This window comes from Zasmidium cellare, assembly GCF_010093935.1.
Source record: "Zasmidium cellare ATCC 36951 unplaced genomic scaffold M409scaffold_4, whole genome shotgun sequence".
In the NCBI taxonomy this organism is placed as follows: Eukaryota; Fungi; Ascomycota; class Dothideomycetes; order Mycosphaerellales; family Mycosphaerellaceae; genus Zasmidium; species Zasmidium cellare.
The window spans coordinates 394306-421562 of record NW_022986948.1 but is presented as its reverse complement, the minus strand read 5'-3'; the positions used below and the strand labels follow the sequence as shown (position 1 = coordinate 421562).

The 27257-nt window shown below is 53.3% G+C and overlaps 14 protein-coding genes across 14 annotated transcripts; 5 read left to right on the top strand and 9 right to left on the bottom strand.

The window, feature by feature from the left end:
- Window positions 1–531: 531 nt before the first annotated feature.
- M409DRAFT_17996 (uncharacterized protein) lies at window positions 532–1707 on the bottom strand (the record flags this gene model as incomplete). Its single annotated transcript, XM_033804311.1, has 1 exon — window positions 532–1707. One exon carries the CDS (start codon window positions 1705–1707, stop codon window positions 532–534), a length of 1176 nt encoding a protein of 391 aa, XP_033672651.1.
- Window positions 1708–1950: 243 nt separating this feature from the next.
- M409DRAFT_17995 (uncharacterized protein) lies at window positions 1951–3234 on the bottom strand (the record flags this gene model as incomplete). Its single annotated transcript, XM_033804310.1, has 1 exon — window positions 1951–3234. The coding sequence occupies one exon, from the start codon at window positions 3232–3234 to the stop codon at window positions 1951–1953; it is 1284 nt and encodes a 427-aa protein (XP_033672650.1).
- Window positions 3235–3891: 657 nt separating this feature from the next.
- On the bottom strand, window positions 3892–4314 carry M409DRAFT_17994 (uncharacterized protein; the record flags this gene model as incomplete). The annotated part of the gene is made up of 1 exon (XM_033804309.1): window positions 3892–4314. One exon carries the CDS (start codon window positions 4312–4314, stop codon window positions 3892–3894), a length of 423 nt encoding a protein of 140 aa, XP_033672649.1.
- Window positions 4315–5943: 1629 nt separating this feature from the next.
- On the top strand, window positions 5944–9126 carry M409DRAFT_17993 (uncharacterized protein; the record flags this gene model as incomplete). The annotated part of the gene is made up of 1 exon (XM_033804308.1): window positions 5944–9126. The coding sequence occupies one exon, from the start codon at window positions 5944–5946 to the stop codon at window positions 9124–9126; it is 3183 nt and encodes a 1060-aa protein (XP_033672648.1).
- Window positions 9127–10514: 1388 nt separating this feature from the next.
- On the bottom strand, window positions 10515–11093 carry M409DRAFT_50408 (uncharacterized protein; the record flags this gene model as incomplete). Its single annotated transcript, XM_033811525.1, has 1 exon — window positions 10515–11093. One exon carries the CDS (start codon window positions 11091–11093, stop codon window positions 10515–10517), a length of 579 nt encoding a protein of 192 aa, XP_033672647.1.
- A 229-nt stretch (window positions 11094–11322) lies between these two features.
- M409DRAFT_63354 (uncharacterized protein) lies at window positions 11323–12429 on the top strand (the record flags this gene model as incomplete). The annotated part of the gene is made up of 1 exon (XM_033815557.1): window positions 11323–12429. One exon carries the CDS (start codon window positions 11323–11325, stop codon window positions 12427–12429), a length of 1107 nt encoding a protein of 368 aa, XP_033672646.1.
- A 129-nt stretch (window positions 12430–12558) lies between these two features.
- Window positions 12559–13893, bottom strand: M409DRAFT_17991 (uncharacterized protein; the record flags this gene model as incomplete). Its single annotated transcript, XM_033804307.1, has 1 exon — window positions 12559–13893. The coding sequence occupies one exon, from the start codon at window positions 13891–13893 to the stop codon at window positions 12559–12561; it is 1335 nt and encodes a 444-aa protein (XP_033672645.1).
- Window positions 13894–14199: 306 nt separating this feature from the next.
- M409DRAFT_17990 (uncharacterized protein) lies at window positions 14200–15093 on the bottom strand (the record flags this gene model as incomplete). Its single annotated transcript, XM_033804306.1, has 1 exon — window positions 14200–15093. One exon carries the CDS (start codon window positions 15091–15093, stop codon window positions 14200–14202), a length of 894 nt encoding a protein of 297 aa, XP_033672644.1.
- A 1903-nt stretch (window positions 15094–16996) lies between these two features.
- M409DRAFT_50405 (uncharacterized protein) lies at window positions 16997–19484 on the top strand (the record flags this gene model as incomplete). Its single annotated transcript, XM_033811524.1, has 6 exons — window positions 16997–17491; window positions 17544–17605; window positions 17660–18215; window positions 18269–18435; window positions 18486–18846; window positions 18900–19484. 6 exons carry the CDS (start codon window positions 16997–16999, stop codon window positions 19482–19484), a joined length of 2226 nt encoding a protein of 741 aa, XP_033672643.1.
- Window positions 19485–19835: 351 nt separating this feature from the next.
- Window positions 19836–20501, top strand: M409DRAFT_17988 (uncharacterized protein; the record flags this gene model as incomplete). The annotated part of the gene is made up of 1 exon (XM_033804305.1): window positions 19836–20501. The coding sequence occupies one exon, from the start codon at window positions 19836–19838 to the stop codon at window positions 20499–20501; it is 666 nt and encodes a 221-aa protein (XP_033672642.1).
- Window positions 20502–20565: 64 nt separating this feature from the next.
- M409DRAFT_50404 (uncharacterized protein) lies at window positions 20566–22163 on the bottom strand (the record flags this gene model as incomplete). The annotated part of the gene is made up of 2 exons (XM_033811523.1): window positions 20566–22056; window positions 22113–22163. The coding sequence occupies 2 exons, from the start codon at window positions 22161–22163 to the stop codon at window positions 20566–20568; spliced, it is 1542 nt and encodes a 513-aa protein (XP_033672641.1).
- Window positions 22164–22789: 626 nt separating this feature from the next.
- M409DRAFT_63349 (uncharacterized protein) lies at window positions 22790–23715 on the bottom strand (the record flags this gene model as incomplete). Its single annotated transcript, XM_033815556.1, has 2 exons — window positions 22790–23520; window positions 23571–23715. 2 exons carry the CDS (start codon window positions 23713–23715, stop codon window positions 22790–22792), a joined length of 876 nt encoding a protein of 291 aa, XP_033672640.1.
- Window positions 23716–24340: 625 nt separating this feature from the next.
- Window positions 24341–25563, bottom strand: M409DRAFT_17985 (uncharacterized protein; the record flags this gene model as incomplete). The annotated part of the gene is made up of 3 exons (XM_033804304.1): window positions 24341–24544; window positions 24596–24936; window positions 24987–25563. 3 exons carry the CDS (start codon window positions 25561–25563, stop codon window positions 24341–24343), a joined length of 1122 nt encoding a protein of 373 aa, XP_033672639.1.
- A 903-nt stretch (window positions 25564–26466) lies between these two features.
- M409DRAFT_17984 (uncharacterized protein) lies at window positions 26467–27219 on the top strand (the record flags this gene model as incomplete). Its single annotated transcript, XM_033804303.1, has 1 exon — window positions 26467–27219. The coding sequence occupies one exon, from the start codon at window positions 26467–26469 to the stop codon at window positions 27217–27219; it is 753 nt and encodes a 250-aa protein (XP_033672638.1).
- Between the last annotated feature and the right edge of the window lie 38 nt (window positions 27220–27257).

Here is a 27257-nt window from a genome sequence, read left to right as displayed (position 1 = left end):
AGAGTGCAGCGTGTCTTGGGCTCGCTGGCGCGGGTGACGAAGGCGATTGCAGTGCGAAGTTTGCCAAATCCGCGGCGAATGCGGGAGTCAGACCGCATCGAATGTTCTCTGAGGTGGGTGTTGGGTGTTGTGGTGTTGTTGGCGGGGTGACTGGTTCTTGCAAACGAACGTGGCAGGGGCGCGGTGCGGCTAGCCGTCCTCCGTTTGCATGTGCGGAAGGCGCGTCGAGTCTAATGCCGTAGATTACCGAAGGCATTCACATGCTACAAGTGAATGGAGATCGTGGAGCATGCCGATGCCGATGGTGTCAATGAGTCGGTTCACCTAGGGTATTAGCGTCTCTGCAATCAGTGGATGGATCTAGGCGAACTCTTTCAGCCCACTTGTGATTCCTATTGGGAACAGAACGATACATAGATGGTATCATCGAAAGCAAAGATACCTACTGTGAATGTCTTTGTAACAGTTGCCTTGCCATCCTTGAGCCTTACCATTGTGGAAAAGCCATCGTCTTGTCAGCCTTGACCTACGTCAATCCTCATCTTGCTCCTCATCTTCGCTACCGTCTTCTTCTTCTTCTTCTTCTTCTTCCTCTTCTTCTTCTGAATCCGTATCCTCTTCCACATACTCATCCTTCCGCACGCTCCCAAATCGGCCAGCCCTATCACCCGCCCTCCTGGTGACATACTTCCTCAAGTAGTCGTCCTTTTTAATCATCGAATAGAGAAAGTCGGTCTCATCGGTCGACATGCGGCAAGAAAAGGCTTCGGCTTCATCCATAGGTGGCGACTCTTGTATTCCGGCGATGCTGAAGGTGAGCCCCCACGATGTCACGGCTGAACCAATGTCCTGGTAGAACTGGATGCTTGTCTTGAGAACTTTATATGGGTCGTCAACCTCGTCTGCAACACCTCCTAAGCGGATCGAGCGAATTCCTCGGAAAGCTTTGGAAGTGAGGAATTTCAGATATCCCAGAGTGCTCACTCTCAAGACCTTTGACGCGAAAGTAACAAAGGAGATGAACGACTCCTTTCCCTCCTCTGGTTGGCGTGATGACCAAAGCGTCTCCACGTACTCCGCGATGCCTTCCTCTCTAGGAAAGCGAATGAACCTCGTTGCTGTGTTGTCGAGAATCATTGTCAACTCAGTGACGTTCTGAAGGAAGGTTGACAGCATCGACCACCTGGAACTCTGGAGTACCCAGTTCTTGGAGTATCGCGTTGCTGCATCTCTCTCATTCCCATAGATCCAGGTCAATCTTCTGATCTTCCGCTGCGACTCTGGCGATCGGACAGCGACACGCACATACCAGGCAGAATTGTTGTCGAGGTGCGTTGCATTAGTGGCGTCTCCACGGGTCGTAAAGTTCATGAGCCCTTGAAAGGGCAGAGCTTGCAACAAAAAAGTATTCCCACCCCAAAAAACCGGCGCCGCCTCCTCGTAAACCTGCCGGCAAGTCCGCATGAAAGTGAAGCAGGCGGTAATCCGATCGCGGCGTTTCCGGTCATTCTTGTACGAGACATCATCATTCCGGATGACAAAAGGAACAACCACTGCGAAATGGTAGATCAAGTTGCGAAGCTCGGCCGGAAAGTCAAGGAAAGAGAAGTGCGGTGGCTTGTTGAAAGGCAGCCGCTTGAGAGGTCCGTTTTTGAAGGAGAAGAGAGGTGGGCGGAAGACTTCTTTGCTGGAGGTGGTTTGAGACATGGTGGGTGTATGTGTTGATTGTCAGTGGGGTTTGTTTGGCATTGTGCTGCTGGGAGGTGGTGCGTTGATGGGGTGGAAGAGAGAGGAGTGAAAGGGAAGGATGAAGTGAGGTGTTCTTCCAGGTTCCACGCGGGAGGAAGCTTCGGCTACGGAGGACCATATTGAAGAAAGTGCGAAGCAATTGAAATTCGCCTCACTTCACGCCTTCTCCCCCTCACATCAATGATGATGAGATTGTCAGAGTCAATCCTCAAACTTCAGAAGAGAGTCCTCAGCCTTCCATCGCTCCTCAAACTTTTTCGCCTCAATATCTGCAAAAGCCTTCAAGAACTGCATTCGCCTCTCCTGCTCCGTCAACTCGGCCATGTCCATCTCGTCTTTTCTGACGAGATAGTTTCCAAAAGGAAACTGTCGTCTCTGCCATCCGCCCTGCAGTAAGTGCAGTCGCACTGTGTGTGTGATCATCCTTGGCGGCCGTGGTGCTCTTCTGAGGCCTCTCGACTGTAGATGAGCCCAGTAATCAATCCCTTGTGCAGGCTGGCTAGAGTTTTCTCCGTCAGGTGCAGTCGTCCGCACGGCTTTCCACGTGAGTATGATAACGTGGTAATCCAGCTTTTCCATGCCTTCGTGTGCCTCTTCAATATGGTCATTGATGTTGGGCGGACCAGTCCACTCCCACACTTGAGGCTCGTCCACCACCTTCATTCGCATTACGAGGTTTTTGTCAGATTCTGATCGAATAGGCGAGCCTTCGAGCTTTGAAATCCGATCCACAATCGCTTCAAGCTGTGCTCTGTTCTTTGTGAGAGTCTCCAGCTCCAGCTCGAATCTCTGCACGCCTTGCATCAGCTGAGAACTCAGTGTACGCTCGATCCAGCGCTCGTCCAATTCGAGAGGCAGCGGATCTTCCCACCGATACCAGTCAGTATGCCGCCAAGTCACGCGAAGTACCTTTGGCCTCAGTTCGTACATGATAGCGGCAATGCTGTCTGCACTTGTGAACAGCCTGTCCGCCTTGTGCTTTTGCGTGAACAGATGCAGGGTATTATAATTCTTCTTGTTCAGCGAAGTCCAGTCGCTGGCAAAGTCATACCTCGACTGGTTGGGAGGACCACGATGAGTCTCGAGCCAGAATGTCTTCTTAGATTGTTGCATTGGTAGAACATTTGCTTCCAGCCAGATACGTCTGCACGTCCTCAGCAAAGCAGTCGAAGTCTTGAGCGGTCCTCTGTGGCCAGGTCGATAGTGAAACGCGTTTGTCTTGTATTCATGATCGAGGTCTTCGTATTGCGCCGTCGCGAATTCGAAAATCAGGTCTCGTATCTCTTTTGGCAACTTGCTGTAAAGTGGCGACCCGTCTTGAGCATGGCATTTGTCCAGGTTGTCGCTCAACGAGGTTTCCATAGTCAATCTACGTAGAGTGACTCGCTCAATACTCTGCACGAATGTCTCGCATCCCTGCAACTCATGGCCATTCAGGCTCTTGATGAAGATGTCCTGATAGTCTGGGCGGACGCTGAACCGCATTGTGAACTGAGATGGGAGTTGAAGTAATTCTTCCGGAGCAGTTATTGAAGCAGGAAATTGTTCAGATTCAAACCTTCTGTCGCTGGTGCTGTGATCCGTTCAGGCGACTGCGCCCGATCATGTGTCACTTTCGAAAGGTTGGAAGCTGCCGCATGCTCGCAAGAATTGCACAGCTGCCGCTGCTGTGTAGCGAAGACGCTTGTTTCGCACTGCGTCGGGGCTGTTCAGTTGACTGGACAGCATTCGCGACACGTTCTTGTATACATGTAACGGCAAGCTCACGAGTTGACGGTGACCAGAAGCGAGAAACACATGCTGACGACAAGTGGAAGGCACAAGGCGAAGATTAGAGTTTGAGACCCACGCCCGTCTCAATCAAGCGGGCCATCAAATATTGATTCACTACTCCTTCATCGACCTCTCCTCTCTCAATCCACTCACAACCATGCGATAGAATGTACTAGATCGCCAGTTGCGACCATCTGCTACCGGCAGTCAGGATGGCCCATGGATGCATCCAAATTCTCCTGTTTCGGCCGTAAAAAGAGTTTGCACACATCCTCGTGGGCGGCATATTGACCAAGGGATAGACGCTGAGTGCAGAACAAGATATTCCTTGACTGGCACGCGAGCAACGATCGGTCATACCCGACTCTCCTACACGGAGCAGCCTTCGTCCTCTGGTTCTTGCCGGGTAAAGGGATGCACACTGCCGGCGGTGCTTCGATCAAAAAATTGTTGGTCGAGCGCTTCGTTCCTCACGGCGATTCTTTCGTGGATTTCATCTTCGTGCAATGGACCCCTCGTCATGAGGACTCGCATGATCCTAGCCAGGAGGACTGCAAGGTCGACGAAAAGTATCGTGTTTGCGCTTCTGCGGAGTCGGAGCTCGCCCGGATCGTGATTTGGGTCGAAGAAATCGTCTTGGAGTAACTGGGCGCGCAGAGCATTCAACGCTTGGACGCTATGAGGTCGTTGTCGACGGCCGGCGGCTGCGATGCTGTTCTCCAACACCATATGAAGGATCCTAGCCACAAGCAGGGAGCTGGATGGTTGGTTATTGACAAGCTGCAGGCTCATGAAGTGAAACTCTGCGTGAGACTTGTCTCTCCTGTCTCTTTCCGGGTAATACCATCATTACGATGTGAGGACGTCATCTGTCATATACTCATCCAATGGCCATTGACGTGGAAGTCCAGTGTGGTTTGCAAACGAGCGCCGCATTGTTGACCTGGCCTTGTCTATGACGACTAACAATCACGAATCTTTCTTTTCGACCCTTTACCAGAGACGTCCATGACCAGCGTCAACAGCCACTTCGTTTGCTTCAACGCGTCGGCATGATCTTTCCGCACCGGTGTGCTGTTCGGGCAGCCTTGTCGAATGTTCCGCGCGACACCACCTCTCGATTCCGTACCATCATGATGGACAGAGCCCGGCAACTTGGTCGACCGTGTCACTTCAGGTTGCACTGCCAATTCGGTCTCGCGCGGGACAAGCAATCGCTGTCGAGCAGAACGTCAGTCGACGTCCAAGCCGAGTAGAGTTGAGGCTTGATGGGCGTGCGAGGTCACTGAAACTCCGAGACGTGGCCCCCAACTGCCGGGCCGAGCTCAATCTTGCTGGGCAATTCCTTCGTCTTAAGACGCCAAGCGAGGTCCTCGGAAATCCGAACTGTCAGACGCCCGCTAGAGATGATAGCGAAAGGCCAATGGCAGAAGGTCTGCAGACAGATCTGTGATCTGCCAATGCTACATTGTAGAAGGACGGATATCATACAGCGTCGTCTTGACTATTGTTCTTCGCATATACCATGAGTCTCTGCTATCACCACCAATTTCGTCTTCAGCGAAGTTCGCGATTTGCTAACGCAGGGGCTTGATTTTGGTCAAGCCACCCGCAGCGGCAGTGAAGGAGGCGGACAGGGGCGGTGATCATCCCCACGGGAGCGTGCGGGCCAAGACGCACGCGAGGCACGATGGGACGAGCAACACTTCTCTCTCCCAGCTCCGACGTTTGACTTCATGGCACAACAGAGCAACCCTAACGCCGCTGAACCTCCAATCGCTGCTGACGAAGCTGGAGAGCAGCGATCATGGGTCTTATACTTCGCGTCTCTTTCAGCTCCGGACGATCACTCTCCGCGTGAACGGGCAGCTGCTCGAGTTCGCTGTCTGCTCGCATCAATCACGGGGACCTTGTGCATCATGGATGGTGGTGCAAATCACGGAAGATGATCATCCTGTAGGATTGCGGACGCACGCCCACACATTTCTGCAGCCTTTCGACCACTTGCACTTGACAGAGATCACAGCTCGTTGTGCTCGGTCTCCGCTATTTTCGATGACCGTTGAGCTTTACCGTTCAACCTAACGACATACCAGTCCTCTTGGAGTCACAGGCGAGCACAAGATCATCGCCCAAAGCAGAGAGCGTTGTCAGGCCCATCGCTGCAAAGGGCACCGTGTTGTCGGTAACGCATGCATGGGCTTTCATTAGGAGAGCGTGCTTCTTTCGTCTACACTTTCAATATCTCAAAGTGTACACGCAAACGAAAAGTCCAGCGTCGACGAAACTCGTTTGCTCCTGCAACCTGTGAGAACACCAACCGAAGCCATACGTCTCATCTTGAGAGCCCCCAGTTTCTCGTACCGGACCGCGCAAACTGACTTGCTAGGGGGCGCCGGATCCCTGCCTGGCGCCATTAAAATGCGATTCAGCAACCGACAGGGAACAAGTGAGCAGGAGCTCAATGCTACCACGGCCGATGTCGTGTTGCAACTTGGAGAGGCAAAGATCCCAATCAAGGCGGAGAAGTTGCTGGGAGCCACAGTGAGGGTCAGTCGAAGCCATCAGAATCTCGCTGCCGAGCAGTACAAGCCTCGAAGTCCGCATGAGCGCGCATCGAACGACGAAGACAAAGCGATCGAGGCGCTGTCGCGAATGCAGGAGGAGTTGTCATGGACTCATGCGGGCGCTGCAGCGGGCGGTGGGAAATATCCATGGTCTCCCGATGACCTGTATCCCAGTGACAGCAAACTCTATCAACCAACACAACATGGCAACCACCATACCCCGGATCGACTACGCCGGGAACCGTCTGATGCGAACCTACCGGCTTATTACGACCCGACAGAGCAGCCTTATTATGTGTCGCAACAGACTTCCGCCTCTGCCGTACGTGATATGGCCCTTCACAAGGGAGCGCCCACCATTTTCGACAACATTGGCGAGACTCCACAACGACGACTGTCACTGACAGCCATGAAGCAACACGAGGTGTCACGACGCAGTAAGACGACAGGCCACGGCCCAAGACCACGAAAACTCGACCTTGTACAGCTTTTCCCTCAACCACGACCGTCCACTGGACGCCTACTATCCCCCTCACGACTGCAGCACTCGCCGTCTGCAATGACCGACCGTGCCGATTACCCATTACCGCCTCTGCCCAACGAGTTGCACAGTAAGAAGTCGGGAACATTAGATACATCTTCAGTCAGACCGTCGACCGCTGCGTCGGGCGTTGCTGGCAAGAGTCGAACGTTCGATGAGGATATCTTCGATCAACACAAGACCAACGTGCGAAGGCCGCCGAAGGGTATTCAGAATTGGTTTGATGCCTTTCTTGACACCGATGAGGATGAGGACGAAGATGAAGAGCCTGTCGATGACGGACCTGAACCGCAAGAGCTCCCAGCCGACGAGATCCAGCCTCCAGCATATCAATCGCCGAGCAGAGAAGTGTCGCGTGCAAGTCACAAGTCGATCCAGCCCCAGATGCAACCTCAGTTGCCACAACCCGTCCAGCAAACACGTTCGTTAGATCCTATCCGCGACGAGCGACAAGCATTGGAAAGAATGCAAGAACACGAAGATTTGAGCAGATATCGCAGTACAAGTGAATGCCATTCTTGGGACAGCATTCAATCATCGCATCTAGGCCAACCGCAACCCGCTCCGGCGGAGAGTCACATAGGGAGCAACTCACGTGCGGGACAAAGTGTCCTGTCGCTATCAGATTCCGGCTATGGCGAAGACGGCGAGGACAATTCATCAGGCAGTCACGTCAAGGATCGTCCGACTATACGAGACAGTATCATGGACTACCGCAACGTTACCGTCGGCGCAGCATCGCGGATGGATGTGCAAAAGTTACACCAAAGACCTCAGCAATTGCAAGCCATCCGAAGTCTCAGCCACGAGAGTAAAGAAATGGAGACGAAGCGCAGTTCATCCAGGACGTCCGTGTCAAATACCACTCCACACCAGGCACAGAAGCCGCTTCCCATGGCGCCGCAAGAGGAGATGCATCCCACAGCAGAGCAGGTGGCATTACGACGATTGAACGGACTCAGTCTTGAATCAAGCGCAACCAGCAACAGCAACAGCAACAGCGAGCAAGCGCTTAGAAGTCAGGATTCGAGCGAGCTTCCATCAGATGCTGCACACATGATAGCAGTTACTGAGGAGGAAATGATGCTGCTCGATCTGATGCGACGCAAACGTGCAATGATGCAGCAGATGTCGTTCACCGAGGGGTATCAACTGGCGTTGCAGACAGAGCAGCAGCGTTTGGCCAAATGTACTGAGTCGGCACAGAAGAGCGCAATGAAGGCTTTGCAGCGCAAGGAGAACGAGCGTCGAGACAGCCAAATTTCGTCTTCGCGAGGCTCTCCCACCGTCACGCAAAGCGACTCTGACATGCGACGACATCTGAGTGCCATTCGAAAGGAGCAAGTCGACGAGCGTTTTCAAATCGAGCGTTTTCTCGGCATGTCACAACCACAACCGCTCTCGTCCCATCCACCAGACCTCGCCATGCCCACCGAACTGCCCAGATCCAAAAAGTCGAGCTCCACCAAATCACGAGAACCCAGTGGTGAGCTCCTCCCAGCTACCGTCTACTCACCAGCAAACACTCCCACTGGCCACAGCCCAGCCGTCACGCAAGGTTCACTTCCATCCTCAGACGACAACGATTCTGATTCCGTCAAGCGACGAGTCGACCACTTCATCGCAACGAACGGTGCGGTCCCACCGTTGAATACCGCCCTCAAGACGATGCGGAAGAAGTCGAGCCGCACTCCGGCCAGCATGCCACCTTCGCCGGTTATTGAGGAAGACCACGCACCCCCAGCCGTTCCTGTACGCAGCCCGGCCCGCACGAAGAAGCATCAGCGAGACGCTTCTGATCAATCGTGGCAATTAAGTCACAAAGTTTCCTCTGTATCAATGGACACCGACGCCGAACCACGGGATAAGTCTCCTGTCCATCCCTTCTTTTCTCGAAAAGACTCTACAAACGAGGGAGAGCAAGCTCGCTCGCCGGAAGAAGAACATTACACGCCGCTCTTGCCCAGCAGACCTGGCGCTGAATTTGCCGATCCCAACTCGCTGCAGAGGACGCAGACCATTGTCTCGGCCATGACCAGCTCACCGTCGATGTCCACCATGTCGCCCATATCTCCTTTCTCCTCGATCATCAGCGCAGCCGCCGCTGCCCCTAAGCCTTTGACACCACAAAGCCGTCAAGCCAGCGCTTATACCCCAGACACCGAATACTCCCAATACTCGCGCTCCACACCTTCCACCGTCGGCGCCACCGCCCAAATCGCACATGTCATCAACCTCAGCGGCCCACCGATGGCCAAAGGTACCAACGTCGAGCGAAAGAGACCCCTTCCTCCACCCCTCTCACAGCTCAACACCATCGAAGCCGCCATGGAAAGCCACGTCGTCAACAAGCACGGGAGCTTGATGTCCATCACGAGCGCAGGCGAGGATGTCCTCGCTGCGTGGAAGGATCTCGGCGGAGGAAGTGATTGTTTGAAGACGAAGAAGAGAATCGCTGCCAGACCAAGCGGAGGGCTGAGCGAAGTGACGCATTAAGGTCTTGTAAAGAAAAATGGTTGTTTCTTAGCGTTTTTTTGTTTCGCTTTGGAAAGCGAAGGTGGCCGCTCCTTTTGGAGGAAGAAGCCCTCTTGATTTTCGAAAGCCATGCAAAACATCATTAATGATACCCCGTGTACTATAGTCATCTTGAAGAAAAGCGAAATTGAGGAGCAAGAAAGGAACGCTCTGTATCCTCGACGAAATGTTTCTGGTGAAGACGAGAGCAATCTCTCCTGATTCGAACTTACCACCATGACACTCCTTGCCCCAATTCTTGGAGTGGTTCCATGGTCTTGCTCGCTCGCCACCACCGCGCACGCCTTCGAAGCGTCCAGAAAATGGCAAAACGTGGGAAAAATGTTCTTGACCGTTGACATCGAAGAAAAGAAAAAAAAACCTACTCGGCCTCACAGCATATCAAAAATCTAATCAAGAAAACTATACCGAAAACCCACACCTCGGTCGTCCGAAACGAGGTCGAAGCTTCATTTACTCAACAAAGCAAAGAAAGTTGACTGAACTCCAGAGACACACCGAGGAGACGACAACGACGGCGACCGAAAGAAAAATTGGACCCTCGAGAGAAAGAGAGGTGAAGGGAAGTGGGCTGAGATATGGAATCTCACCCAACCCACAGACAGTGAGTTAGGGAGTGGCAAATAGAATAGGCAGCACGAATGACTTGCATGCACGAATTGCTTGCCTATAGAGAGGCCGTAAACGAACATCGCCACACTTCTTCCCTCCTGCGTCTCTGCCCTCATGCATCTCGCATAGGATCATAATTATTCACTCCAGAATTCTGCAGACCATTCTATTCTTGCTCCTGTCATCTAGACCACCTACTCGGGCTGGCATGGTATGGACATGTCTCTCCTCCCTTTACCTCCTAATTCCGCATGCATGCATGCATGCACACTCCCACATCCACATCCATCGAGAGGAAGACTCAGGGCTTTTCGCTTCCCTCCATCCTCCATTCCACTATACCCTGCCTGACGAGAGCTCTGGAAACGCACGTATCGTGTTCTTGTGCTGCAAGGGACGAGGGAAAAATAGAAAGTCACTTCGTGTTGATGAAAGGCGAGAATCAGACGTGTGGTACTACTACTACTACTACTACTGTAGAGGTACAGTGATGATGATGATTACTACGGAGGCGGCGGCGGATGCGAGCGCAGTGCAGTGCAGTACGGTGCGCGGAACGCAGGCGACCACCATCTCTCGCTCGCTTATAGCGCATTTCTTCTGCAGGTTGGGTGGAAATCCTTCTCAGGTACAGCAGTACAGACGGATTATTCAGCCGCCCTTCGCATTATGCAATAGAGAACCGTGTTCGAGAATCTCGTTTTCCGTTGATCGCCCCAAGTATACGGGTCTGTGGGCTAGATAAGAACATTTACCGAGAAGAGGTTTCCGTGCGAGAGAGTGGAGTTGTCTTTTGTCTCATCATCACTCTCGGAGTATGTGAGGTATGATGGTTCGAGCGGGCCGGAGTGGTCGGCCGTAGGGGTCCCACTCGATGATCCGTCGCACCGCACGCGCCTGCATACCGGAAGCTGTGTGCGATTTTGAGCCGCAAGACGGCCAGCGGGCTGAGGCTCTGCCCTGGAATCATACGTAATGATCGCCAGGCACGCGCGCGACAGCATGCCACTTTGAAGGTTGGCGCGTTGGCCAAGCGGTGCGTGTGCGCGGACAAGCTGATGGGGTTTCTTGCGAGAAAGCAGATCCAGGCGGATGGTGCTCACGAGGCCTTGCCGTTCCAAATTCTCACATGCGTAATGCATCGAGGCTGCGAAGGGCTTGGCCTGCTTGTGTTGCGAAAGCAGGCCGGAATCATAGGTCCCATGGCCAGCCGGTCGTCGGTGTCCTGGGCCTTCCATCTTGCGGACTAGGCCACAGTTGTTCTTGTTGCTGCTGCTCTGATCCGGACCGTTCGATGCAGAGTGCCTTCTAGCCATTCTCGCACCGCTGAGCCTCGCCGAGAGCTGGGTAAAGTAATCGTATTTGTATCGAGGCCTGCCCCGAGCGAGGTGCGGCAAAATGCTGAGAAACCCAGTAAGTACTCCACTCGGTTTGAGTTTGACTGTCGAGAGAAGGTTCTACACAGATTCTTCGCCTGGTATATCAAAGCGTCGTGCGGCGACCTCGAAGATGGCCAACAAAGAGAGAAAGGCCAGCAAGGCGAAGATGGATACCAGACCCAGATACAGGCCCCCAGGCCGGCTGGGCGACTCCAAGATGGAGTTGTTCCAAGATCCGCGAGCGAATACGAAATTGATCGAGGCGATGGCAGAGTTCGGGATAGAACGAAATCGAGCACCTCCTTCGCTGGCGACCTTGAGTCCAAACTCATCGGAGGAAGAGTTCTCGAGAAGCATGGCCGAAGCAGAATCTGGATTCGAGCAGCTGTACGAGACTTTGCCGAACGACTTGCCACAGGACGCGCTAGAGTTAGAAGTTGTTGAAGAGGAGGAATCGATAGATGGGCCGGCGAACAGCAAGATACAGCTCCACATATTCCGACCCAGGCTGAGAGGCGGGCCCCTTCCAGGAGTGATATATCTTCACTCAGGCCACATGACGATGCTCAAGACAATGAACAAGGTTCACAGGCGGTGGTGCATTTCCTTGGCCGCGCAGGGCATGGTAGCAATCGCAGTGGACTTTCGAAATGCGTGGTCAGAGGCTGGAATGAATCCTTTCCCAGCTGGGCTGGATGACTGCTGTGCGGCGGTGCAATGGGTACACTCGAATAAGGACCGTCTGAACATTCGAAACATGGTGGTCCAGGGCGAAGGGGGTGGTGCAAATCTGGCACTTGCAGCAGCCTTGAAAGGCAACCGCGAAGGCTGGGGCTACAAGTTGGACGGAGTGTACGCAAGCTCTCCAGAGATCAGCGGGGCATATAGCTGGTCTGAGGACAGGAAGTTGCTCGAACTGCCAAGTCTGATTGAGTGTCATGGATACTTCGTGAACGTCGATTTCCAGGCCTATGTGGCGCATGTGTATACTCCAAGGTCGGCCGACTTGACAAATCCACTGGCTTGGCCATATCATGCAACGAAGAGGGATATGGATGGTCTTCCGCCGCACGTTCTGGCAATGAACGAGCTGGATCCACTGAGGGACGAAGGTATGGCCTATTACCGAAAGTTGAGTGCAGCTGGAGTCAAGTGTACTGCTCATGTGAATCTGGGTCATACTCACAGTGCGAGTCTCATCTTCCGCCGGGCACTGCCAGAAGATCACATGGCTGCGATCAAAAGCATCGCTGCATTTGCAAAGTCGGTGTGAGGGGAGGATCGATGGATTCGAATGATTTTAGCGTTTTGGGAGGTCGACAGCAGCATTTCGAATGTTTGAGCGACAGTGTTAGAGAACAACGCAGAGTCAAGATCGGGTAGACAGCATTGCATATCGACTTCAGACGCCGGCGTCTGATACTTCGATCTCTGTACGCGGCCGTGCTTTATTAAGTCCGTCCAGCAGAACGCAGGCTTTGCACACCGCTTGAGATGAAAGATAGCCACAGCGCTCGCATTGGCCGAGCTTCTGCTTCGGAGGAGCCGTGTTTCGTGCCTGTCTGCGGCCAGATCGCTTCTCCTGCTTCGTCCGGATTGGTATGGTGTTCTTGCTGGCGTCGAACTCAAGGGCATGGCCAGTCCCGTTTGCTGCATTCTGCGAGAGGAGTTTGAATTTACTTTTGACCTCAGTCTCGAGGCCGTTGGCAGCAGCAGCTTCATCTTGGCGCAGCCGCTCCTCCATTTCAGCCATCTCTCCGCCGCTCGATTTTCCGTTGGCAGTACCACAGCCTTCGGCGGCCTCGTCTTCTGCACCTTCTGCAGCTACGTCTTGGTCACTCCCACACGCTCCTTTACAGTTGCCATTTGCATCAGGCACCAGTTTGGCCATGTCGATCCCAGAGCGAACGACGTCCAGTATACTTTCAGGCCGGATGCGCTCCAGATTCTTGATGAGCGTTCTCGCGGATCCCCGGAATGCCTCTGGGCTGTAGATACATTCGGTACTGAAATAGTCGAGCTTCTTGTGATGAGCATATAATACAATCTCTTTCTCGTAGGCGTACATCAACGGCTTGGAGCGCTTGACGTTTGTGAATGACACTTCGCCGTCTGCAGACTTCGTGGCTTTCGCTGAGGGCGTACTAGTGACGATGCTCGTTGCTCTGCTCAGTCTAGGCAGATCTCCTCTCAGCAGGTTCATGAGCACCGTCTCTGCGACATCGTCGGCGTTGTGTCCAGTCACCACATGCCCCACTCCAAGCATCGCGGCACCTCGATCCAGCGCCTGTCTCCGGAATACGCCACAGTATGTGCAGTTGCCCTTCTTGCCGACTTGAGCCACGACTTGGTCCATCGACCAGCCGTAAAGCTCTGCGTAGCTGACGATCTTCAGCGGTAGTCCATATTGTTCGCTATGCCTCTTGACGGCCTCCAAGCTGTGATCTCTGTAGCCTTGAATTCCTTCATCCACTGAAAGCAATACCAAGTCTAGGCCCCATCCATGGCGATCATTCAAAGTCTTGAGCACGGAGGCGAGGACTGTGCTATCTTTGCCGCCCGATGCGCCTATTGCGACTCTTTCACCAGGCTGGAATAGGTTCGTGGAGTGGACGGTCTCGGCGACTTCATCCTCGAAGATTGAAGTGAAGCACGGTGCACAAATGCGGGCGTGGTTCTTTGGGCGGAGGATCTGCGCGCGAGCTGTCTTGCAGATCTCGCAGGTGGACGGTGGCATTATCGCGACGGTGATGGAGGCATTGATTTGTAGATGACATCAATTGTGTGTTGAAAGGCAGTTGGGAATTGTGACACAGCTTTGACAAGTCGAACTCGTAGCGCGGAATTTGGCCGCAGATTGTGATTTCGCGTCAAAGATAGAATACAGTCATGTAGAATACACATTTGCAGCGAAGTCGCACTCTGCGATCTCATACTCAAAGACCATCTCATCAAGCTCATCGACCAAACGCACCCAGCAAGCAATCTCCTTCCAAATCACACAGCCCAGCAGCGATCTTTTCAACCATTCCTCTTGACTTCTTCACGATCCCGTATTCGTCAGCATGGTGAGGCGTGGCCAATCCCTCTTGCATTGCCCATCCTTGTACGCTGCACCGTCCTGCACTTCGTCCAGGCCTGCAGCACGACCTTCTTGACCACCAGACACATAAGGCTTCAAGTCGAGAATCCTCATAGCACGGTTGAAGAGGGTTTCGACGTCTTTCGGGCGAGACACATGCTCCGTCACATCCATACCACACCCGGTCTGGAGTGAGCGGGGCATATCAAACATGTCGGTTTCGTAATCTGAGAAGGCCATGGTGGTTTGGACGGTCGGGGCGTTTGGAAGGCTCAGGTAAGCCATCGTCATGTCCGCGGCATAGAATGGGTCGGATTTCGATGCTCTGTTCAACCTGACGGTCGAAGTCCATACAGTGAGGCCGAAGAACTTGGTCAGGAGCGGTCCTCGATCCGAGATTTGCTCCATTCTGTCTAGCCACGAGTTCCTGCGCTCGTGATGGACCTCAAACGTCGTGTCACTCTCTTCCAACAGGTCGACAAATGACTCGTCGGGATCATGTCTGCCAGATTCGCCACATTCGTCACATTCACAGATACCCATGACGCCCCGGATTTCGTCTATATCTTCCTCGGTGTAGTGATCCAGTGTAGAACATGCCTGGCGGAAGCATTGGTAATCTTCCTGCCATTGCTCGCGCTGCTTCTCCCGCTCCGCTTTCAGCAAGACCTCCTCAATGTTGTTAAGAAGCTCAACTGGCAGCCGCGTGATTGGTGCACCAGAGTTGCCAAAGCGGTGGCAGAGGCGCAAAGCGTTGATGATAGGCTGAAGCTTGATGAACGCCTCCACGTTGGGCCCGACGACCTCGATGTCGACAGGCACAGCCCACGCGAGCCTGGCGTCGAGAGACGGCATGTTGAAGCAGCCGCTCCGATGTTCTTCGAGTGAGTGAAGTGGTGACGGCTGATTTTGTTGGTATTGTGCAAGTCGAAGAAAAAAAAAGCAAACAGTACCGACAGTCCTGACTTCCCAGGCTGTGACCTCAGACGCGCCTCAGATACGCGTGCTTGCTTGATGTGACAAAGGAAAGCGCACCCTGGCCGATGACAAGACCAGGGTCGGCGATGATGAAAGCTTGATACTTGACCTTGACCTCAAACCTGTCGTTGCGCTCGATGACTTGCGTCGACGTTCTGCTCGAAAGTGGTGATGGTGGTGGTCAGAAGCAGGGAGGAAAGAAGTTGAAGAGGTCGAGTTGACGGTTGGCTTTCGCTTGCGGCAAAATTCCGGCTTCCTCTTGTGACAACGTCTCTTGGCAGGAGCAACACCTCGAGAAGTCTACCACATCCACAACTCGTACCATCTCATGGATGCATTGCTTGCGATACGTGTCACCAAGCAACATCCTCACACCATCGCATTGCGTTGAGGACTGGACCGGCGGCGCCGACTTATCGAGCCTGTCGAGCATTTTCTGCTCAAGCTGCCATGCCTTCAGAGCCAACGGACCGGAGACGGCAGCATATTCCAAGTACTCTTCTTTGGTTGCTCGTAAAGAGTGATTGCCAAAGAACCCCTTTGATGATTTCGCGACAATACCGGCATGTCGAATGAAACCTAGAATATATGGAGACCGACCCGTGTCCGGCGTGCGGGCAACTGGGGACCCTTCACCACTCGACACATCCACTTGTACACTGGATGATCGGCCACTGCTAGACTCCAACAAGAAGCTCCAGCGCGGGATACTGTGTCAAATGCCCAGTGATGTCGAGTATGCGAATGCGAAAACTCCACGGGCGGTGCCAGCGACACAGAACGTTGTGTCCTTCAAGAATTGCCGTCACATGTCGACCATCCGGCTGCCGCTGAAGGTAAACAGCACCGTGGCTGACCGCCATTGCTGAGAAGCTGGAAATGAGCATTCGAACGTTGGTTGCAACAGTCACGTGCCTCGAGAATGCGACCAATGCGAACCTCAAGGCACATGGAAACACCACGCATCGCAAGGCCTATCGCTTGTGCTGTCCTCAGTCAAGCAAGGCCGTCGACGAGCCCGAGCCCGAGCCCAGGACCAGCCTGCGTGAAGTGTCGCCAATAACATTCGACAGAAAACCGAACTACACATGGATTCACGCCAGCTCTTCCATACCCTGGAACTCCGCGGTTGTCGCACGAGCCACCTCCCGTGTTGGCTCGTATATACCGCCAATCCCGCAGGATACCTTTCCGCTTCCAACGAGTCCCTCTGCCGCCTCTCAAGCACCTCATCGAAGAGTCAGAGACTCGGAGTACTTGTTGCGGGGTTCTTGGATGATCTTGTTCGTTTATTCAAGAACGCTTGCAGCTGCTTCGAAAGTCTTATGCAAAACCCTATTTCCTGGCCCTGCATTGGACATCCCTCATTGGACGTTCTCAGCGCTGAGTTCATGTGGCTGGCCTAGTGGCAAGATCCGCCCAATCTTATTAATCTGATAAGATCGCATGATCAGGCTAACATTCACTTAGCGTTACTACACGACAGCGCCTGAGACCGGTCTGGCTCTCGTGATCGCGAAAATCCGTTTCCAAATTCTCGCGTTTGCCGAAGGGCCTGCTGTTCTCGGTGTAGCTTCTTCAGCCTTTTCACCCGTCTGGAGAAAGCTCGATCCTGCCGGTGCGTGGGTCGCTGCTGGTAGTACTAGCCCAGTACCACTCCCACATGGCCGCCAGCATGGCTAGATCCGAGTTGCTTCTAACGAAGGCCATGACCCTGATCAGATAAGATCTCGGTTCGCGACGTTGCTGCTACAGTGTCAAGCATTTGTCCTTCATCGCTATGGCGCTTAGTCTCTTTTCGGTGTTGGCTCTCGCCTCCTTCTTCGCTTCTACCATTGCGGACCACGAGGCCGTCCAAGAGTACAGCTGGTACAAGGACTACTATCCTTTGCCAGAAGACTACTGCTTCAATGGCTGCTACACGGCTGCCGACTATGTCACCTTTGATGTCACTCCGGCAGAGGACGCAGACAACTACTACTTCAGCTTGTGCTCCAACGATCTCAAGATCAAGTCGATCTTCTACTGCGCTCAGAAATATTGCACTTATGAGCAGGCAGTCGCCGGGCGCAACAAAATGAGTCCTGAATGTGAAGGCAATGCCGGGTTCCCACTGCCAACTGTCGATTCCATGCGCCTCTCTCAACAGGCACTCGATCAGATCTCCGTCATCAACTCTACTACCGGTCTTGCAACCGCCCCGCCCGAGGGTCTACCGCTCACCACACCGATCGTCCCTGATCAGGAGTGGGTTGATCTCTCCATTCGCACTGTGGTAAGTATTGTCGATACCGCAAGGCGTCACATTGATCTGACATAGACTGCAGAAAGAATTCTACTTCAACTGGGATGTGAGCTTTGACTTCTCTTTCGCCTTGATCGGGTTCTGGTAAGCACGCCAATCGAAAAAGCTCTTCGACAAGGCACTGACGATACTATGCAGGGGCTTGGTGCTGCTCATTGGCATAGCTCACCGCGCTACAGTCTTCCTGGGCAAAGCACCTGGTTCAGGAGAAAGCAGCTGGTGGCTCTGGGCTCGAAAGAATCTCATTCTCCCTGCAACCTTCAGCAAACACCAGGCTGAGGCTGTCGCTTGGACATACACCATCCCGCCACGGTTGGAGAGCATCATCCTCTTCCTCTACGTGATCATGAACTTCGTCATGTGCTTCCCAGCGTACAATCTGTTTGTCGGCAATCAGTACTACGCTGCGAAGAAACTACAATTGGCCCGCTATATCGCTGACCGCACTGGTTTCCTCTCGATCGCCCAGCTGCCGATGGTCTGGGTATTCGCAGCTCGTAATGACCCCTTCATGTGGCTTACTGGTTGGTCTTTCGCAACTTACAACAGATTCCATCGATGGATTGCCAGGATCTCGGTCGTTCACGCCATCGTCCACTCCATTGCGTACACAGTCTTCGAGTTCTACAAGTATGGTGACGCCTCTGGGTACAACCTTTCCTGGACAGCTGAGTATTGGTACTGCGGAGGGATTGTGAGTACTTTTCAGTATATGATCTCGGTGATTCAGACTAACATGAACACCAGGCCACAATCATCATGTCTCTCATGCTACTCTTCTCGAGCTACTTCTTCCGTGAGAAGTTTTACGATCTCTTTTTGATGGTCCATATCGCCATGTCAATTATCTTTTTCGTCACGCTATGGTACCACGTGAAAATATTTAGCGGCGAGTTCAACTACTTCCTCTATCCGTAAGTCATTGCCTAGACTGCTTTCATCGGCACAACTGATGTCCTTCAAGATGCATTGCCATATGGTCCATCGACAGACTCCTCCGCATTGGTCGCACAGCATTCATCTCTGTGATGCCACGCTTCACCAAGGGCGTCAAGGCCACTGCCACATACCATTGCACGACTGAGATGGTTCGCCTTGACATCACCGACTTCATGCCAGATAAGAAGATCGTGCCAGGTCTCTACTACTACCTTTACATGCCGGCCGGTCTTCGCGGGTACGAGAGCCATCCATTCACGCTTTGCTCATGGCGCCGCTCTGTCTCAAATGCGACCTCGCCTACGCACTCTATCAACGATAAGGAGGTGGAGACTTCAGATCGTCTCATCTCGAGCGAGTATTCTCCTGGCGAGATTGCACACACTGTGAGCACATTCAACTTCATTCGATGTACCCTCTTTCACTGACATCGAACCAGATGCTCGTCCGTCCCTACGCAGGCATGACCGGCCGCCTGCAGAAGAAACTTATCTCCTCCCACACCTCCGTAACTTCATCCCAAGAAACCGTCTTCCTCGAAGGCCCCTATGGCGAGAAACTCGACCTCTCCAACTACTCCGACGTCCTAGTTATCTGCGGAGGCTCAGGAATCACTGCTGCTATCTCGCACACCCACTTCCTCATGGCTGAGAACCCCGACACCAGAATCCGTATCGCCTGGGCTGTCCCCCAACGCCACCTCCCCGACGACATCTGCGCGAATGAACTCGCCTCCGCCATTCACACCAATCGGGTTAAGATGACTGTCTACCTCACCTCGGCGGCTGAAGAGGAAGCCCACGATCCTGCTAAACTGCCTGTCCATCCGCCTTACGATATCAAATTCGGTCGACCGCATATCGAGGGCATTATGAGGCAGCATCGACAGATTGCTACGAAGAGTCTGGCGATCGTCACCTGTGGTACGCCCCAGATGTCGGATGTTTGCCGCAAGGCTGTTGGGAATGTGCTCGGCGAGGAGGGCGTTGAGGTGGGGTATTATAATGAGACGATGGTGTGGTAGAGCATTTCCCATGGTTTTTACTGTGCGAGTGTTTACTTGTCGAGATATATGAGGAGATGTTTTGGGATGATACCAATGTCAGAATGCCTTCATGATCTAAGTTCATCGTTATCTCGCCTTGAGTCCATGGATGTAATGCTTGATCCAAGACGTTCACCAGATGGATTCCTCGACGAGGACCCTGCTGCATGTCCAAACGCGAAAGCGTAACTGGACATGACTCACAACAGTCGGCTCAGGCTTGAACAAGAGCATCGAATACCACATTACAATTCGCATCCCCACCTCAAACTAATCACAACCTAGTCCTCACCTTCCCTTTCCCTCCACTCCACTCCACCCACTCTTCCCATGACCTCGATCCAAGTACAAGAAGCCTCCAACCCAGACCTCCCCCACCTCTTCACCATAACCTCCCTCGCCTTCCAGCACACCGAACCCTTCTGGGACCTAACCTTCCCCTCCCACGACACGCCCCAAGGCCGCTCTCACGGCGCCCACCGCTTCCTCCTCAAAAGACTCTCCGACCCCACGATCGTGTACACCAAAGCCAGCATCAACACCCCATCATCCTCGAGCAACGACAAGATCGTCGGCATGGCGCGCTGGCACATCTGCGAGGGAGAGGCTCCGCCGGAAAGGGAGTATGAGCTGCCAGGCGGGAATCCGGGGTACGCAGGAGAGGAATGGGAGGCGTACAAACGCTTAAGCGATGCGTTTATGGCGAAGCGGAATCGAGCGATTCGGGATAGTGGGGGGAGGATTGTGGTGTTGGATGTTTTGGCTGTGGAGCCGGGGTTTCAGGGGATGGGGGTGGGGAGGAGGGTGGTGGAGTGGGGGGTTAAGAGGGCGGGGGAGTTGGGGACGGAGGTTGTGGTGGAGAGTAGTGTTGAGGGGAGGGGGTTTTATGAGAGGTGTGGGTTTGAGGGGAGGGGGCGTGTTGTTGTTGAGGCGGGGGTGGAGGGATGGGGGAGGCAGGAGAGTGTGTGGATGGTTTGGTCGGGGAAAGGGGAATGATGACGATCAGGGTGTAGGTGAGTGTACTTGTACATTTGTGAATAGTCGAGAGTTTGTGGTTATTTTAATCCAACTGTCCTCCCAGCGTCAAGCACACCCTCCTGACAGCCTCATGCGTCCACAGATTCTCCTCCCAAGTCCCGCCTTGAACATCGTTCAGCAAATCCACAATCCATTCCCTCTCCGCGTCACTCTGCGCGCTATCGTACGTCGCCGCCAGAACGCCCGGGTAGAAGTAAAACTGAATCAAACCTTTCTGTCGCGCTTCTTCGGACAACATCCAGACCCTTCGACTGACGCTCAAAGCATGATTTCGGAGTTCTTCTAGAGTACGAGCACGTTCGGAAACTTCGCCATCTTCCGCCATTTGCACGAGCGCAATGAGGACTTTATCCACAATGTTGCTCAGAACGGCGTGCCAAGCGATGAGGCGCACGACGTCGCTGCCGGGGAGGACGTACACTAGCTGTACCGGTGCTTTGACGTCTTCGTCCGCGACCGAGCCGATGTCTAGGTTCGAGAGGATATCCTTTTCCATGACGCTGCCTATCGCTCTCAATTCCATGGATATCAACGCCGCGAGATCCATTGTCCGTGCGAAATCTCCTTGCCGTCTACCTCTCCTGAAGACGCGGAAGTATTTCAGCAGAGTTGGCAGATGTGCCAACTGGGCGAAGACTCGATAGAGCAAGTCATCCACAGGCGCCACCTTCCTCTTCCGCGACGAGGGGAAGAGCGAATCCTGCCATTCCGGCGCTGCGAGGAAACAGTCCTGATCACGGACGATGTGGTGTGCGACGATGGGACCAAAATTCTCGAGCACGGCGTGGAAGACTGTATCGTCGGAAGGGTCGAAGACGCCGCGGTAGCGCAGCAAGGCACTGATGCCGGCTGCGTGGACGGACCAGCAGGGGATTCGAGCGAGCTGGCGCGTTGCCAGGACTGTTTCGAGACGGCCGAGGAGGACGACGGAGAGGAAGGTCGATATACACGTCCTCTGGGCGGGGGACTCTAGGGCGTTGTGGATGGCGGCGAGAGCTTTGCCGTAGAGTTTTGCGTCGAGTTTGCGGGCTGTTCGAGGAAGGAGCTCTTTCTTTGTGCAGGCGTCCAGAGCGCAGGCGACGGTGGCGGTTAGGGCGGGGCTATGATCGAGCATAGAGGGGACGTCTTTGATGAAGGAGCCCAGGAAAGAGGGGTTGTGAGCGGCGCCTTCGACTTGGAGGGTTTTGACCAATTCAGTAGCGACGAGGTTCGCTGGGCTGGCGTTCAGCGGGCGGGAGAGGATCGATGGAATGTCCATGAGTGAAGAGTCCTCTAACACGAAGTCGCTTTCGCCGCTTGACGTGTATGTTGAGGCAGGGTGTAGAGGCTCATCTTGACCAGTCCACTGGATCGGCGCGACACTACCGCTATTATCTTGTGACAGCACAATCGCAGTTGCCGGTGAAGTGGGCTTGGAAGTCTCCGGAGGCAAGAACTTGATCGTCGTAGGAGGTCCGGGACATTCACGCTTCGATTTCGTGCATGGTCCACAGCGAGGCCAGCGTTGATCACACTGCCAGATCGATCAGTCCTGCAAATTCCGATGATGGTTCAACTGGACTGACTGACCTTAATCTTCCTCGCCCTGCACATCAAACATCGTGAAGTTTTGGCCACCATTGAGGATCTCTCTTAGCTCGGCGAGATGTGGAAGAATCTGTCTTGTCTTGTACAGCGGATATAGCTCTCGAAGGACATTGCCACTCAGCAGCTCTTTCGAATGCTCCAGACAATGTCGTCGATCGGTACTTCAGATGGATCGCGGAGTCCAGGTCAGATCAGACGCTCTTATAGCATTCGCTCGTCAGCTTGTCGAAAAGCAGTCTCTCGCGGACATTAGTACTCGTTCAGCTTTTGTGAGAACAGGAAGAAGAGAAATGGCATCGAATAAAAGTGTCATATGATTGATGACCCGACGTCAGCGAGTAAGCTTGAGCACGAAGTCGAAGCGTTTTCAAGCTAGTCTCGATTAAGAAGGCATGGACGTGGCCAATCATGTGCTTAGACATGGCCTGGAGTGGACATAGGCGGCAGGGTTCGTTCAGCAGGTTAATAAGTTTGTTAGAATAGAATGGAATGGAATACTTAACTCATGATCGCTGGAGTATCGACGTTGTCGAGAAGTTCACTCGTTTCGCGAAGTCTTCGTTCCTGTCTATATGTATAGCTCAACTCTGCTTGAGCAACCGAACGATTCGCTTGCTGAATGCATGTCGTCTGTCGTCTTATTCAAACTTCCAGCCTCATCAAGGCCTTAGTAGCCACCCGATACCATCGACAGTATCCCTCTCCCAACGCTTCCCTTCTGGGAGAGACTTCAGTCCTATCCAGAAGCAATGTGGCAGCCCCAGATACAGATCCGTCTTCGTCTCCACGCCCAAACCCTTGAGGATATCTTCGAAGATGAAGACTTCGTCACGGCCAGGATCTCGTCCACAGACTTGTTGATATATCCTGGGAAACCCTTTGTGCCCTTCGCCGTCCGGCCACATCAGGGGTGCGTACAGCTTCGATTTTGTGTCGGCTTGGTAGCAGGCAGCCATGAAGTCTGACATTTCTTTGGAGAGGACGGGGTTGTATATGCACTCCTTTTGGTCTCGACTCAGGTATCGCTCGCGGTATTTGGGCTCCATGTCGTTGATATCCCGCGGTCGAATCGATCCGCATGCTGAGTAGACGCCGGTGATCTTTGGCTCGACTTTGTTGTCCCGAGCAAGATGGGCAATGATAATGGACATGGTGGCTCCAGCTGAGACTCCGCCAATGATGAAGCCTTTCGATGGATCACTTCGCAGAGTCGTGGTGGCGTTCTTGGCAACCCAGGAGAAGGTATCCCAAGCGTCGTTTCCTGAAGTCGGAAAGACATGCTCAGGGGCTAGACGATATGCCGGCGCCGCAACGACGGCGTTGTACTTCTTCACCAGCCACCTGGCAACATCGGCAACCATCGTCGGGCTTCCTAGAATGCAGCCTCCACCTATAGACCTAACGTCAGTATCTGTAGAATAAAGTGTTTTGCTAACATACCATGATACAGCACAATCAACGGTCCAGGAGTCGAAGCTTTCGCCGACCTAAACACACGAAGTTCATTCTCATACCCATCCTTCGCAGGAACCTTCAAAGACTCTTCGGAGACTGCTACATCCTTCTCATCTTGCTCTTCCGCCATTTCGGTAAGCATCCGTAGTCGACTGAGCGCCTCATCTCGATTCGACCAGTCCACCTTCATCGGCGGCCAGATGGAAAGGAGCTGCGGCGATTAGCAGGCGAATGTTGAAGGCTTCGACGATAGCTTGTATACCTCTTCATATTCCTTTGTGGGTTTAGCAAGATCCTTGATTTGGCTGGGCGTCAATTGCATGAAATCCATGTTGAGTAGGAAACGCCCTTTTTGATCTGGTGTTCGTAGTAAAGTATATCGCCGTGTGCGTTGATTCCCGGCCCGATCGGGGTCAAGAATGTAGACTATGGTGCTGTGAGAGTTCCGGGTATCAACCTAGCCTCTCATCCAGGCTTCAGCGTCGTGTTCAAAAATATCGATGACCGAGGACTGAGCTGATGCTTGCATCGGACAGCTATGCCAGAAGAAGCTGTTAGTGAAGCACTATTTCGGGCCGAGATCGGCATGGGAACACCCCAGATGGACAAGGATATCTTCATGCTATTGATGAGGTTGCTGGAAGAAGTTCCAAATACTCTAATTTCATATCCTGCATATGTTACAAGTTTCGTCTACGGGCCTCTAAATCAACTCGCAACGTCCACTTCTTGATCAACATTTATTTTGTCCCACTTTAGTTCTTCACATTCCTGGCCAGGAAGTTGTTGATGACTTGGTACGCTCCAGTGGAGTTGTAATGCAGGTTAATGCCATGGCCGGTGTTCGGTTGGACATACGTCTCAAAGGGAGTGGCTCCTGAGAATGTCGTACGAGCTTGCGGTAAGACGCCGGTGCAATTGAAGCCGCAGAAGACGCCGTCGTACTGGCCTGAGATGATCTGGTGCTCAATGTCAGTCAAGTTCTCGTGAACAGAAAGTGCTTGGCTTACCAAGGCAGGGTTCGAGAAGTTGGTGGCATTATGCACGCTTGTACTCAATAGCTCACTGATCGAAAGTGGCCACTTGTTCTGCTCTCCTTCCGCGAGGACTTGCGGTGAGAAGTTTGGCCAGTGTAGGAACAGATATTGATTCTGGGACTGCTGGTCCCAGATAAGGTAGCCGGTGCTGAGGTTGCCGTAGATCTGGGGCAGGACGTCTTTGGCGAGGAAGAAGTTGGTGCCGATGGCGAAGTCGACGCTGGCTGGCAGAGTGGAGTATCCGGTCAGAACGATGCCATCAGACACGTTTGGATAAGTAGAGACGAGTTGATTCGTAATTTGGCTGCCGAAGCCTAAACGGAAGGTCAGTGAATGAAGCCTCAGGAGAAGAGTGCCTACTTACTGTGACCAACATGGGTGACCTTCGTCGGGGCATGCAAGTGCGAGAGGCAAGGAATGTCCCAACTGCGCACATGGTCTGTAAGCCTTTTCAGGACCTCAGTCTCGATCGTCGCTTGGTTGAGAGTGTACGCATCGCCCTTCGTCGACCCGCCATTGCCAAGACGATCGTAGGAAAGGGTTGAGTATCCGGCCGCAGTAGCTGCTTTGACGTAGTTGTACTCGCTGTTCTGCCCACCAAACGACCAGTACACATGATCGAATCCAAGACCGTGAGAGAGGATCTGCACTGTAGTAGGCGATCTTCCTGGTGGGAAGCAGAACTGGGCTGCGATTGTAACGTTCACGTCGATGGTGCTCTGACCCTTGTATGGCGATGGGCCGTCGCTTGAGGTTCGGGAGCTCAAGCTCTGGAGGAAGGCCACAGAATCGTAGTGGCTCTTGAAGGGGAGGAAGGCTGGTTCGAGGGAGGGAGCTTGGAATGATAGAGGCACGTCGAAGTCGATGCATTGGTAGGCATGCTTCGTAGGATGTGTGAGAACCAACGGAAGGATGCTGAGGAATGCGAGTGATTGCCGCATGATGTTGGTGATTGAAGGAGAAAGGCTTGGCGAGAAGGGTGAGGTTTTTGGATATAGTGCTGACGAGAGTATTCTGCGAGCGCTGGAAGAAGTTTTATAGAGACAAGATCACTTACTGTATGATGCCATCCTGCTGTCTCCAATTGTTAATACAACCGTGCCTGGCCATCACGCCAAGGGGATGCCGGTGACGAAGGGGCAATACGAAGCATAGTGAACGATTTGTGAGTTGGGCTAGTCTCCAGTAGGAAGTAGATTCGGCGTGAAAACTCCCTGTTGTGGATAGTCGAGCAGCCACTGATTTGATAAGGCTGCAGAGGGTAGAGCGGGTAACCAGTGCGCATTGCGGCTGAAGCCACGGTATGAGCAAGGCCACGCCCAAATTCCAAATTGGCGTGCTGTATAATGGAGCACAGCCCCAATGGCAGAGTCGACGGTCAACTGCCCGGTCACCGTTGCCGGCCGCTGAGATGAAGAAGTCAAGACGTCCAGGAACAGGAGAGGTTGACAGTCGAGTCGTGTACGGCTTCCACATCAACGCCGACTGGCTTGTGCACGCTGCTGACCGACTTCAAACTCAAATCGGCGGCTACAAGTAGGAATTTGTCACGTCCAAACGACAACCCCATTCGTATATTGTACGTCGTGCTTATGTTGCATACGAGTTGGTTGTTCTAATCGTTGCAATGCGGGTGATGACCCATTCAACGAAGAGATGACTATAGGTACAGATTCTTTTTCACGATGGATGGATACAATGGAAAGCACGGACACAAACTCTAAATTCGCGCGACGACAGCCGAGAATCGAACCGACAGCGGTGACAATGCCGAGCCTTCAAACATCACGACTCATCTCGAGACAACGATCGCCCATACATTGCCATAATTCCGTACGGAAGCCATGGATGTAACGGAGGAGGCCGCCAGAGTGGCAAAACAACACGAATACATCTCCAAGGGCTTGGGATTCGTCCTGCACCCCACGATTGAACACGACCTTGGCAGCAGAAAAGAACACATCAAGATCGCAAACGTATCTGGAGCCTATGATTTTCCCGGAGCAGAGGATACAGATGTCGCTGCGAAGTTGACGTACAGTCACCCGATCCACTTCGATTTCAAGGACATCATATCTCCAGACAGCAGCATCTTGAAGGAGCACCAAGGCCAATTCGACATCGTGGCTGTCCGGCTTCTGCACGCATCTCTTAGCACCGGAGAATGGGAGCAGACTATAAAAGGCCTTATGGCCCTGTTGCGCCCCGGAGGTTGGCTGCAGTGGACAGACTGGGACCCATTGACACCTCGCATTGCCGCCATCAACCCAGCCGCGTCCGACAAGGCATTGCGAGATGTTTTGACACGCTACGTCGACCTCCTCAAAGCAAAGAAGATTGGCACCACGTACCGGATCCCGACGTCGATGACCAACCTTGGCCTGGAGGAGGACGACTCTGATATGTACCCGCTCAATCCGGAAGTGGAGTTCACCAGAAACATTACGACTGGGGTGATCAACTTCTTGCAGGACTTCGGAGGCTTGAGCGCAGCTGAGACTGAGGACATCAGAGCGAAAGTCGGCGAGGAGATCGATGTTGGCAAGCCGCTGCTGTGGTATGACCTGTGGTGCCATATCGGCCGAAAGCCAATGTGAAGATGGGAAACTCCATCATGACGCCTTATATTGAGAAG